Here is a 13,179-nt window from a genome sequence, read left to right as displayed (position 1 = left end):
AACTGTTCGGAAGTGGAGCCCCTTTAGGCAGTCCTTTTCCGGAATTTAATATTTATATCAGTATACTGACACTTGTTTCGTAAAGTAATATACATATTTTACATGCTGTTCAATTTTCATGTCAAACAAATCTTTCTTTCTATGATTTGGTGTTGTTTGAGTTTCGTTTCTCAAGGCCTAATTCTCAACCTTAAAAAGTTTGAATATAATGTAAATAGAAAATCTTCCTGTTTCTAAGAATTTTGTATTTTAAACTTAGTTTTGAGTTATACAAATTTATGATTTTAACATTTAAATAGATATTGCTAAGTGTTTTGGAAATTTCATATTTTGATGAACATCTGAGGCGTGTAGCTTTAATGCGTTTGGTTACATTGAAATTATTGTTATAATTTTACATCGGTTTTATATTGTGTTCCGTTTTGTTATCATTTCATATGTTATACCTTTTATCTTTTAAATATTAGCCTATCACCTAAGAAATAAGTATAAATATATATTTAGGGAAAAGTAAACAGTTATAAGAGAAATATTGTATACATTATTGCAGGCTCTATCGCAAGAAGACTCTCGTACAAAAGACACTGAAGCAGACTATGCATACTACAATGTAGCTGACGTGAAAAAGCGAAAAGTGCCGATTGACAAGTTAGAAGAGTATGTTTCGGAGCTGACAAGAAAAGACTTCGAAGAAGAGTTTGATGTAAGAATATCTTATTTCAAAATGTTCATTTTAACATATTTCGATTTCTACGACAGTTAAACAAAGAATAATGTCATGCGTTGTTTATAATGCGATAAGCAACAGTTGACATACGGAGCGGAGAGAGAATAAATTCTGACAACGCATTTTTCATTTATAATCGAATAATTGAAGTTATATTATATTTGTTCTCGTAATACTTCTATGAACATATAAGAATGATATCAATAAGGACTCATTGTTGTCTTATTTACCACGGTTTATTGTTCAGATGCTTGCATATTTAACAACTCGGGATGACGACCTCAAGATTTAATTCCTAAGCATCTGAACTCTGAACCGTATGATAAGCAGGCCAAATACCTAGCATACGCTCCTAGATTATTTCTTATGTTGTCGCAGATTAAAGAAAATACCATTCTGAGTTATTTATGGGTTCGGGGCTAACATGCAAATTGATCAATGAATTTCATACAACAACCAGCGTCTCAACCTTTATAAAGTTGTAATTAACATTCAAGCTGCTGTTTTTTATTTCTTTTAATATTCTGTTTAACTATATTGAATATTTAAATTTCAGAAACTTCCACCTGGACTAATCAGACCGTACACTGAGTCACAGAAAAAAGCAAATTTGACGAAGAACAGATACAAAGGGATATATCCATGTTTGTTTCCTCTTTATTGTACCTATTATTTATTTAATCAATTTATATAATATAGACAGGAAATTAAAAATATATACAGTTTTAAAGAACGCTTTTTTAGTTGAAGAAAACGTTGAATTTAGTTTATATTATATATGTATCTGACATGCTTTAGAAAAAAATGAAGAGAACATGGTAAAAGCTTCAATTGCGAAGTGTATTTTGTTAAATGATTGAAAAAGTCGTAGACCCTTTACGTAATATTGGCCTTTACATTTACATATTGTTAGAACAACTGAGTTTTATTTATATGGCATATTCGACTGTGAAAAGGATTTTATTTTCGTCTATAAGATCACGTCATTTCACAAATGTATAATCTCGACCATTCTTATTGTTGTAATGTTTGAGTGATCTTTTGTGCAATATTTTCAACAGAAAAAAAGCTGGATTATGAATAGAATTTAGTAAACTGTTATGTTTTATTATTAAGATGATAAAACCAGGGTGGTTCTTAGTGGAGAAGGATCGGACTATATAAATGCAAGTTTTATAGACGTAAGTATGCTATTACGGCTCATAAGTTTGATAGAGTTTTTATTAATATTTCCATTTTATTTGTAGTTTGTCCGCAAGGTAATTCAATCTTGAACTTTTAATCATCAAAGGATATTTCTTAGTGAAGAAATCTACAAGTAACTACATTTTTATGTCTATTGAATATCAAGAAAAAACGACGGACTATGTTTATCATCTTTACATTATCTAGTTGCGTCCTGTTTGTTCCAACTCTCAGATTTCATTTTATTCAAGCGAAAAATGTTTGACAAACTTGATTATTTTGTTTGCACATAAATCCCTAAATATTTATACGAATAGGAAATCTGAGATATGACTGAAAAATATAATATAAACCCTTTCCTCCGTTATATTTTTAACAATAAGAATGTCTGAATCGTAGTCTGAAGTAACATTTACAAAATGAGTATTCCTGTTGCAGGGATACAAGAAGATAAAAGCTTACATAGCTTCAATAGGTAAGTTATTTATCAACAAATATTTATTAAACACAACATCTTATAATATTTTTCAAAATATTACTGAATTAAAATCACGGGCATAACTTTTCATTTTACTGTATGAAACACTGAAATAATCAAAACCACCGTTCCATTTGTACTCAATGCGTAAGATGTATTTCTTGCTCACTTCACAATACGACTGCTCGAGGAAAAATAACGAGGCCAATATGAAATCGCTTGATTAATGATAATATTATTATTCAACTTTCGACTGTTGGCGGTAATACCATACGAACTCTGAGTTAGTTACCATACGGCAGCTATGCACGTTCAGGTGATAAATCTTTACAAGTTTTTTAGACTTATTTTAGAAATCATAATCATTTTTAGAATAAGTTATATGTAGGTACTTTAGAATAATTTTGAGAGATATTTTTGATGCGAAATAATCAAGAGTAACTAGAACTTATTTCCTTTAGAATTCATATTTATTTTCTTCAGGGAGTATCTTATCATTTGAACTGTGATAAAAACTGTTTTAAAAGTCATTTCCATTTAGGCTGCTAGCAACGAGACACAAAATTGTACTCATAAGTGTTGATCAAGATAATACAACCAACCAAGCACATATCATGCACCCACATGCCTAGTTTAATTATAATCCCAAATTGTTTGCAACTGACACTTTTGTTCGCCAATTTATTCATCCACTTTCCACCATATGAATCGCTAGTTATCATTGCACAAATAGTCTACACTATAAAAATGTCTGTTAAAGATAAGTCCCATCCTTTTAATAAATTTGACTTTCGCACATATTCTCATTATTTCCTTGAAAATTGTCAGAAGGATTTAACAAGAAACACTTTTTTTTGTACACAATACCGAATAAGCGAAAGTATCGTCGTAATCTGTAAAGACGTACATCGACATCGTACTTCCGCTAAAAAACAAAGAAAAATATCAAACAGGGAATGCCACGCACCAAAAGCGCAGCCTCCTCAAAACGAACCCCCCAGCACGCAAACGCGTGCACCACACACACACACACACTCAAAGCTTACACATCAGGACAAAACGAACAACAAACACACACACACACACTCAAAGCCAACACATAAGGACAAGACGAACAATAAGCATACACACACGCGCGCACACAAAGTCAACACACAAGGACAAAACGAACAAACAAAGGAACACAGTGGGGCACCGCCTTGGAACGGTCAGTGGCAAAAACACCACTGGGGAGCTTAAACCGATTTATGGTGCACTATAAGCCATACTTGGTTATTACATGAGCATGTCAGATGATTTTTGTGTCAAAAATGTGAAAATAATGGTAATCTATAACTCTGATGTTAAAAAAAATGGCGTCATTTAAAAATCTAACGGAAATGACTTCTTCGTATTGGCCCTCTCTTTTGAACCAATCAAAATGCTTGAATTATGTATTGGCCCTGTTTTCTCGTATTGGCCCTGTTTTTCTCGTATTTGCTCAGCTATGTTTTGTATTAACTCTATCGGTTTCATATGATCTTCGCAATTGGTCTAATACAGTGTGTACTATTGTAAAGTTGAATAATAATGAAGCGTACTTATATCAAGGCAGCATGCTTTACTTCCCTTGGTAAAATTGAGTTGAATATGTTACCATTTTGAATTAATTCAGGTCCAACATATAAATATATGGAGGATATGTCTCCATTCTGGCGAATGGTTTGGCAAGAGAAAGTAGGGAAAATTGTCATGCTGACAAATTTGTCTGAAGCAGGGGTGAGATTTATGATTTTGATTATCAATAGCTCATATAAGTATGGCATAATAAACGTATCAATAATAATTTATGTACACGTAAACCTTATATCAAATTTGCTCTTTTATAATTATTCTGATATTATGAAGAGAGATAAAATCTAGTTTTTCAAAATTAAGTAGTGTGATGTTCACAATATGTCAAAAAAAATAGTTCTGAATGCTGGAGTATGGATATACAGATAATATTTCGTGTCTTTAAGCTGTTATGCAGTATATGATATTAGGTGTAAGATAACAGTTAACCCTAACACTAGGCGGCTCGCGGGGAGCATAAACATAAACACAGACTGTACCCTTTGTGTGTATCCTACAAAGTGTCAATATTGTTCTTTCAGGAACCGAAGTGTGATCAATACTGGCCGGAGAAAGACTGTAGCGAGCTATTTAATGATATCCTGGTTACATCTGACCGTGAAGATATATATGCTGATTATACCATCAGGTCGTTTACTTTGCAGAAAGTAAGAATTATCTGTCATAAAAAGCTTGTGAGAAAACATGATACCTGGCAAGACAGTGTATTAGTGTACATATGCATTAATATGTATTTAAACGGATCAGTCATATAAAAAATGCACCTTGAGATTCAGATATTTACATTGTACCTGAAAATTGATTTTCAATATTCATATAACGTAAAATTTGATTTAAGGACTCCGAAGTCAGAAGTATCGTTCAAGCTCATTTCACAGCATGGCCGGATAAAGGTACACCTGATGACGTCACCAGTTTAGTAGAATTTCGTCAAAAGGTCAACAGCTTAGGCACAGATCTTCATGGCCCTATTCTTGTTCATTGTAGGTCAGTACAGCTCTGTGGTAAAGTATTTGTGTGAATCCTGCCAGATTCGAATTATTCTGTCATGATGTCAAACTTTGTCCACTTAAAGCGGATGTACCGTCGGATTTCAACATTTTATAATAGAAAAATTTCCAAATGAGCTGATTATTTGGCATGATATTAAATCCAAAACAGGATTATCTTTGTATTTTTTCTTTCAAATGTATAATATATCACCAAATCATGGCTTTTATCATTAAAAGTACAATTATTTTGATGTTAAAGGTAAGGGTAGATTTCCCGGAAGCACAGATTACGCAAAACACAGCCATAGAGCCTTGCATTACAAAGAAGGCCTACAAAAAGAAGCTGTAATATACATGTTCTTAATTCAGTTACATATATGAGGTGATTAAACAGTTATGTTGCAGCTAAAATTTTCCATGATTTGTTTGAAGCTCTTATTACACCGTACGTAAGGAATGCATGCTGATAGTAAACTATAACAGGAAATAATTCTCGTATGACATTTAGTCATGCACACTATATGTTATATTTGCAGTGCTGGTATAGGGAGAACAGGAACTTACATTTCCATTGATAGTCTAGTGCAAGAAGGTGAAGCTGAAGGCGGAGTTGACATCTATGCATGCGTCAGAAATTTAAGGGAGCATAGGGTCAATATGGTTCAAACTGCAGTAAGTTAAATGCTGACAAATTCGATAGATACAACATTCATATAGAACTGATATTTTAGTTTTCATTTCTATGGTTTGAATAATTATTGTGGTACGTACATATGATGGATATGCTAGGAAACTGGTCAAACGTTCCAATCCCGCTAGTTTGTTCTAAAATGCATGTAAGCATGAATCGTCGAAGACAAAATATTTGTTATCAAAATTAGAAGAAATTTATTCAAAAATAAAAGACTGTTATAAACATTTTTCAAGGGGCAATACCAGTACCTGCATAATGCCGTTGTGCACACGCTGACATTTGCCTGCAAACCAGTTAAAGCTTCCATGTTTCATGAGTACATGTCAACACATACAACTGAACATCTTGGAAACCAATTTCAGGTATATATTCTTCCTGCTAAAGTAATCCGTATTTTGGTGCAATTTAGAGAAATATATCATGTGATCTGAAGTTGTTGAAAAAATTGTATTTAAAATGAGGTTCTGTCAAATTGACACACGAAAATAATCACAAAACAACTAGAAAGATCATTTGCAAGTCGTATAAATTACATTTTGTATAAGAATTAAGTGTCAGAATATCACTTAAAATTATATTTCGTCTTCGGTTTTGACAGCTTTGCTCTTGATTAACTTTGTGTGAATTTCAGCATTTACAAGCTTCTATCGAAATAAGATCTGATGACGAAACGGAGGCAGTCAGATTGAATAAAAAATTGAAAGATAAAAATAGGACTGATGCTGATATTCCAGGTGAGAAGGTTTTATAACTGCGGATGTTTATTTATTTGAACTAGTATCAATCAATGAACAATGCTATAGCTCACAGTTTTGAGTGAAGAAATATGTCCTTTGATAACAAATAGTTTTATTTATCTATGTTCGGACCATTCTTACATTATTATAAAAATATCTATCCAGGGATATGTGAATTCATCACATATTTGACAGTGAAACACAGACAAATTGTATTTTTGGTATTACACGTCTAGTTGAAATACCATTTCAAATTTGGCGTAGTTTGAAATAGAAGGCGTTGGTCAATTTGACTTGGTATAACGTAGAAAACGAGAATTTTGAAGTCTCAACAGAAAAATCTAACATGTGTTATAAAAGAATATTACGTCTGATTCTGATCACATTATATTTGTTTAACTCTTTGAATAAAAATGATAAATTTTCGGCAGGCATTCTCGTTTCATTTTTATCACAGCGCTATATAACTTCAGTTTATTGAACGAGTTTAATCAAAACTTTAAAAAGCCGTGAATTCTATTATTATATTCAACATTTTAGATGCAAAATACAAAATTCCCTTTTAAAGACCCATATATATTACTAGGTACTAAACTATTGACTCATATATTATTCACACGACTCGTTACAAAAAATTGCCGGGTTTTGCTATATGACTGGTCTACAGTTAATACACATCTACTGGGTTAATAAGCACAGAATCAATGCGAACATTTACTAATTGGCTTGCCGGTTAATAGTCAAAGCTATAAACCCGGAGTCGGGCCGAATGCGTCATTGTTGTCTGTGCCAGCGATTCAATAGGTGCATATTATATCTTCTAGTCTTTAATCCTGATTTTCATAACAAATTTCTTCACGCTGATATTTTCTAAACATTCTAAATTTATATTAAAGGACACATTTGCAGACCAAGACTATATCTTCGCAGAAAACAAGGCATGTCAGGTTACATCAATGCGCTGTATATCAATGTAAGTGAAAATACTAGATATTGTGTGCTAGGCTGATTTATTTAATGGTAATAAATTATTTTTATTATGATAGTGAGTTTAAATATTGTATATAACAAAGGACAAACTGCAGAGCAGGAATGTTTTATTTCAAATTGGTTCGTTAAGATATTGGTATACGCAATTAGCTTAAAGAGAATGTACACATTAAAATACAAACTTTATAAAAGAATATGTTTTCTAAAATAGAGTTTCAGGACTAAAAACCGATTCCTTGTTGCACAAACCCCTTTGCCAAATACCGTTGAGGATTTCCTTACCCTGATTGTGCAGGAAAATGTTTCTTGTATTGTTACCATGGAGCCAAGATTGAACGGAAATAAAGTGAGTACATACTATTATTTTATTTTTCTGTACGTAATAAATTGTCAGAAGGAACGTGATATACGTCACATTTTTAATTTTTAGAAACATGCTTCTTTACATAATGTTATAAAATTCGACTATAAAACCATTCGCTATGTCATCGAAAGAAATTAGCATGTTGGTATGAATAATTGCTAGAGTAAAATGATATATTTTGCAGCCATTTCACAATCGAGTGCGCCGAAATATAGAAGAGTTATAATGCCTCATACGTTAACAAATTCATACCTTCACTTATAGTGAAATTGAGTTTTAATTAATATTGACATAGTTAATAACTGTTTTATAATTATCAAGGGCACTGTTGTAAGTAAAACAAATGATTTTAGTGGAAGAAAATATTTAGTTGTAATGTAAGTAATACATTGCTACTTAAAAATTGGTATTTATGTAAGTAAATATTATATATAATGTAAGTAAGAACCGATTGTAATGTAAGTAAAAAATTGGTTGTAATGTTAGTATAACATTAGTTATAATGTAAGTAAAATTTGTTATAATGTAAGTAAAATTAGTTATCATGTAAGTACAGTTTGGTAATTATCTTAGTAAAGGTTAATGTGTGATTAATTGTAAAACAATGTTCCTGAAATGTAAAATGTTAACTATAACATATAATGCCGCTAATATTATTTCCGATAGACCGTCGGCACTTACTATCCTGATGACAGTCAACCACTTAAAGTCGGATCCTGTACTGTCCAGTCTGAAATGGCAGAATGCACGAAACAGTATGTAGAGAGGAAACTAAAAATATTATATCAAGGAAAAGTAAGTACTATAACATGTATCTTTACACCCTTCATACGTAGAGGTTGGCTTTAAATAAGTGTCCATGGAGTATAATTTAGCATCCATTGTAGTGTATGATAAGGATTAAATATGTGAACCCTTCCTTTCAGAAAGATATTTCTGTCCACCATTAGTACGTTTCTCATTCATGACACTATTACACTTGGCCAGGGATGCCTCGGGAATCAATGAATTTGGTTTCTGTTTCATTATAATTTTTCATTATATTTTGGCAGTCAACATATTTACAGAATAGCCTGTATAGCCGGATAGTCTGTATACATATTTTATTTATTCGATAAACAGTAAGGCAAGAATAGTAATATGACGAAGACGAAACAAAATTGTACAGGAAATATTCAAACGTAAACAAAAGAAAAAGGTAGGAAGTACAGAGCACCACAAATACTGCCACAGAGCCAAGCATTTGCAAGTAGGCCAACAACTAAAAGAAGCTGTAACAGAAAAATATTTAAGGTGGATTGCTTCAAAAATCCAGCCAGCGCATTTTGATTTGATGCAAAATATAGAAATGTGGGGAGGGAGTGCCAGTGGGTAGAAAGTGGGATGGGGTGGGGGTTGAAGGTGAAACACACACAGTTTATACACTGTAAGCTGATGGTTGTGCTGACGAGTGCCAGCTATGACCGGAAAATAAGTCATTGAGTTTATCACCGACAATAAACTACAGTTAGAATTCTACTTTGAGGTTAATATCGTTGACAGTAGATATATCATAGAGAATTATGTATTTATTCACATACAGTCAAGTACGCAAGAAGTTACAGTCACACATATTCAATTTACAAAATGGATTGAAAGGCAGAAACCTCCAGACGACCCAAAGATGTTCATGCGTTTTGTGAAAGATGTAGAACTGAAGTGCGATGGTGATGACATGGAAAGACCCATTTTGGTTCATTGTTTGTAAGTATACATTGGGAAACAGGAAATCCATAATTTCATCTACAGATCGAAAAATATTAGACAATCAACATATTTCGTTTTTAATTAAACGACTTCTATATCCAACATATATTCAAAAGTCAGATATATTAGCTGCAGATAGACAAACTGGAAAAATTCAGCATATAACATATAATAAAAGGGTGATCAGCTGATTAATGGTTAATATGTCACGAATTGTGTTCGTTTTCATGCGAATGTTTCCGAAGGCCACATGAATAATTAATTTAATTTAAGTAATTATAATACAAAGCAGTCTTAAATTTAAATTTGGACATATATTTCACAATAAATGACTTTTGAGATTCAACAACAGTTTTATTACATTGAAAAATAAAAATAAGAAATATATTATTTTGCAGATTATTTTTTTCAAGGTTTGACATTTGGCCTAGGAAAAATATGTTGAATAGAGACCGTTTATATTGCACAACATATGGCTTGGTTATTTTATATAAAAGCTCCAGTAATAACATACATGTACTATATTCTACATATATTTTGGTTATGTTCGTAGCTTTTACTGGAATACTATTTTATGCTAATGAATGTATCTTCGTCTAAGAACTGGGGCTGAAAAGAGTGGACTTTTCTGCGTTGTTTCAATACTTTTGGAGAAAATACAACTTGAGCAAGAAATAAGCGTGGTGAACACAGTTCGTCAAGTCAAAAACAGGCGGCACAAATCTATACCAAATAAAGTGAGTTCAAAGATTAGTCAAAGCAGCAATAAAATGGCGGCAATGAATATTAAAATTGCTATAAAATATTGTCAAGCCGGACACTTTTTAATGTATTTGGATTGCTTTATCTTTGGTTCTGTTCTTTCTATCAGTGTAACTTCAATATACACAGACAGGTCGATGGTTCCACCCAAGTGCCCGCTCATGCCTGATATAATGCTAGGTCTTTCACCGGAAAGGCAATTGTGTAACTCTAAGCGCAACAAAAAATAAACATTTTCATTAATATTTCAACTAGTAAAACCATTTATATTATGGATTCATTTACGAATTTGCCATATTGTATCATGGTTTATCTGCAGTTAACAGTATAACGCTTAAAATGGAATGTTAACTTGTCAATCAGAATTAGTAGTCGAATGCGTTGTTCTTATTGGCGGACCATGATACAAAACAGAAAGCATAGGATAATGAGGTTATTTCTCGTGATGCCTTACTTTTTCTATTACTTGTAACGAACCATTAATGATTTATTTGCTGTTTTTGATGTCATTTTATTTATTTCAGGAGCAGTATATTTTCTGCCACCAGTGTTTGGATGAATATCTACAAACATTTGATACATACTCTAATTTTTGCCTTGAGAGGTAGTTTTCTTCAAAACTGAATTCAGAGACAAACAACACGTGTATATACAACACTAAAATATTGTAACCAATTCGTATACATGGAACATATTTGTTTTACAATGACTTGAATTATATAGCGAAAGAGTAATGGTGATAGTATGCTACGCAGAAAAGAGGGGCCACGAAAGAAAACCACACAGAACAGGCGAATATATGCTAGATGTTTACAAGAATGTATATAATATATTTTATATCTCGTGCTACAATCGAAGTAGTGTATCTAAACCATTGATTTTAACTTGTGAATATAATCATTGTCTTTCACATGAATATTATTACATCACTCGATCTGCGCACTTGTGTGGTATAATAATTTCCCATCTGAACTCCAAACAATAACTTTATTCAGCTAAAAATACTGTTTTGGATATTTAATTTCATAAATTACATATTTTATGGTGAAAAAATCATATGTACATGTTATACAGTCAAAAGGAATTGATGCTTGACAATTTTGAAAAATAAGAATAAACACAAATGACTTTTGTGATGTAATACACTTACTTATATCGTTAATGAAATGTAAATAAGTTGAGTGAAAAATAGGCGCTGTATCATAAACTGCTGTCTGAGGTTTTGGATTTTGTACTTGTAGGAAAGTAAAGTTGTAAATAGCATAATATATGTGTTTTAACATGTCATGTTATATATTTCGTACACATTGTATTTGTCATAGTTATTTTCATCGTGTACCCTTTATGGGTACTATATTTGAGTATGTTTCTAACACGCTTTTAATATATGGAAGTTATCATGCTCGTGTAGTTATGTGTCATAGCTAGTGTTAGGTTAACTATAACAGAAGGCGATTACCGGCTGTCTGTGTTGTTTTTTTTTTTTTTTTTGTTTTTTTTTGAATTTTGGTCTGATTGAAAAAAATATTTTCGCTTCAACATATTGAAAAAAGTCTGGCTCCCAAATCGCTAACGAAAAATTTTCTGGTTCCGGGTCAGAATGAAAAAGAACAATTACTTCCATTAGTGTGTAAGTCATTTTTCTTCGCTTTTAAACTGCTTTTCTATAACATATAGTTACATATGCATGTATTAGGAAAAGTATATTTAATGACTGAATTCTGTTTTCATTGATATTGGTATAAACTACATTACGACTTCTTGCAACTCGGTGAGTTCCGCTAGTGATTTTTGGATTGTTTCCAGATATCCGTTGGTTGCATCCGTATATTTATTATTGTTAAACGCGTTACATTCATTTCTTGAATTTACCTTTTTAATAATTGCTTACTGCAAAAACATGAGGTTTCTTTAGAAATACGTAAAAAAATCATAATACATATTCGCCTATCGATTTTACAAAAGTAGATGAAACGGCCAGAAAAAAAAAACAAATTGCATTTTTTCTTCAAATAAAAATTCAAATCAAAATATCTTTATATCCGATCAAAAATAGTTGTAGAATTGGTTCAGTTTTAATCTTTACCGAGAACTTTTGGTACATACTAAAAGTTATTTTCAGTTTTATTGTCGATTTTCAAAAAAAATGTCCTTTGATTTTGCTTCTTTTGTGAATGACGTCAGATCACATTTGCAATATTGCGGAAAAGGTCGCCCGTGACATTTGATGCAACAGTGTTGTTTTAAGACAGTAAAATTTACTTAATGTTATTTTCTTTAGTTTTAAAATGCATAGTGAACCTAACAATATATCTTTAAATAACACTATTTGTCCAGTATTTAGACAGAAGATTATTTCCATCAACGTTTTAATATTAAACACTGCAGCAGAAGAGGAATACAAGTTAGATTTGGAAGTATTAAAGTTGTATTATGTAATTTTGACTGCATTATGTTATATTTATAACCTGTACAATACACAATTTGGCATGGGTTCCATGAAAAGTGGCTTATGGCTCCCAGTTTAAAAAATCGAATAGCCCTAAACTAGATAAGAATGGGCAACGTGACGTGTATTGTCAATTGTTTTACAATATGTAGTTCAGCATGAAAGCCACTCTTGGACATCTCTGAACAGAATGTCCTTGAAAACTATATCAAGCGACAGCACTATGCGTTGGCAAATAATTTTTAAAAGTATAACCATGCAATTATGATCTTAATGTCATATAGAAACACAAAATAATAGATTCTGAAAGGTTAGATACAGCAATCATGGTTCATTATTGTAATTAAGCAAATTGTGAATTTACTTCATAGCGGCATATTCAGTTCAATGTTGTTTGAATTGGTCTCCGGCAATAAAGTCGAATGGTTAAACAACAAGCCA

At 31.9% G+C, this 13,179-nt stretch overlaps 1 protein-coding gene across 2 annotated transcripts in view; it reads left to right on the top strand.

Moving 5' to 3' along the window:
- Positions 1 to 12,754, top strand: part of LOC128551174 (cell death abnormality protein 1-like) — a 33,735-nt gene extending 20,981 nt beyond the window's left edge. For both annotated transcript variants that reach the window (XM_053531691.1, XM_053531692.1), the window contains exons 8-23: positions 551 to 703; positions 1,284 to 1,371; positions 1,844 to 1,908; positions 2,351 to 2,387; positions 4,045 to 4,148; positions 4,526 to 4,651; positions 4,843 to 4,991; positions 5,533 to 5,668; positions 5,924 to 6,052; positions 6,322 to 6,424; positions 7,324 to 7,400; positions 7,629 to 7,763; positions 8,448 to 8,576; positions 9,364 to 9,524; positions 10,129 to 10,264; positions 10,814 to 12,754. In XM_053531691.1, coding sequence (XP_053387666.1) covers positions 551 to 703; positions 1,284 to 1,371; positions 1,844 to 1,908; positions 2,351 to 2,387; positions 4,045 to 4,148; positions 4,526 to 4,651; positions 4,843 to 4,991; positions 5,533 to 5,668; positions 5,924 to 6,052; positions 6,322 to 6,424; positions 7,324 to 7,400; positions 7,629 to 7,763; positions 8,448 to 8,576; positions 9,364 to 9,524; positions 10,129 to 10,264; positions 10,814 to 10,897 — 1,812 coding nt within the window. In that variant the 3' untranslated portion in view covers positions 10,898 to 12,754. The remainder of the gene's footprint in view (positions 1 to 550; positions 704 to 1,283; positions 1,372 to 1,843; positions 1,909 to 2,350; positions 2,388 to 4,044; positions 4,149 to 4,525; positions 4,652 to 4,842; positions 4,992 to 5,532; positions 5,669 to 5,923; positions 6,053 to 6,321; positions 6,425 to 7,323; positions 7,401 to 7,628; positions 7,764 to 8,447; positions 8,577 to 9,363; positions 9,525 to 10,128; positions 10,265 to 10,813) is intronic.
- The last annotated feature ends 425 nt before the right edge of the window (positions 12,755 to 13,179 follow it).

Source organism: Mercenaria mercenaria, chromosome 19 (assembly GCF_021730395.1).
Source record: "Mercenaria mercenaria strain notata chromosome 19, MADL_Memer_1, whole genome shotgun sequence".
Taxonomy (NCBI): Eukaryota; Metazoa; Mollusca; class Bivalvia; order Venerida; family Veneridae; genus Mercenaria; species Mercenaria mercenaria.
The sequence above is the reverse complement of the archived record's forward strand: the minus strand, read 5'-3'. Positions and strand labels throughout refer to the sequence as shown.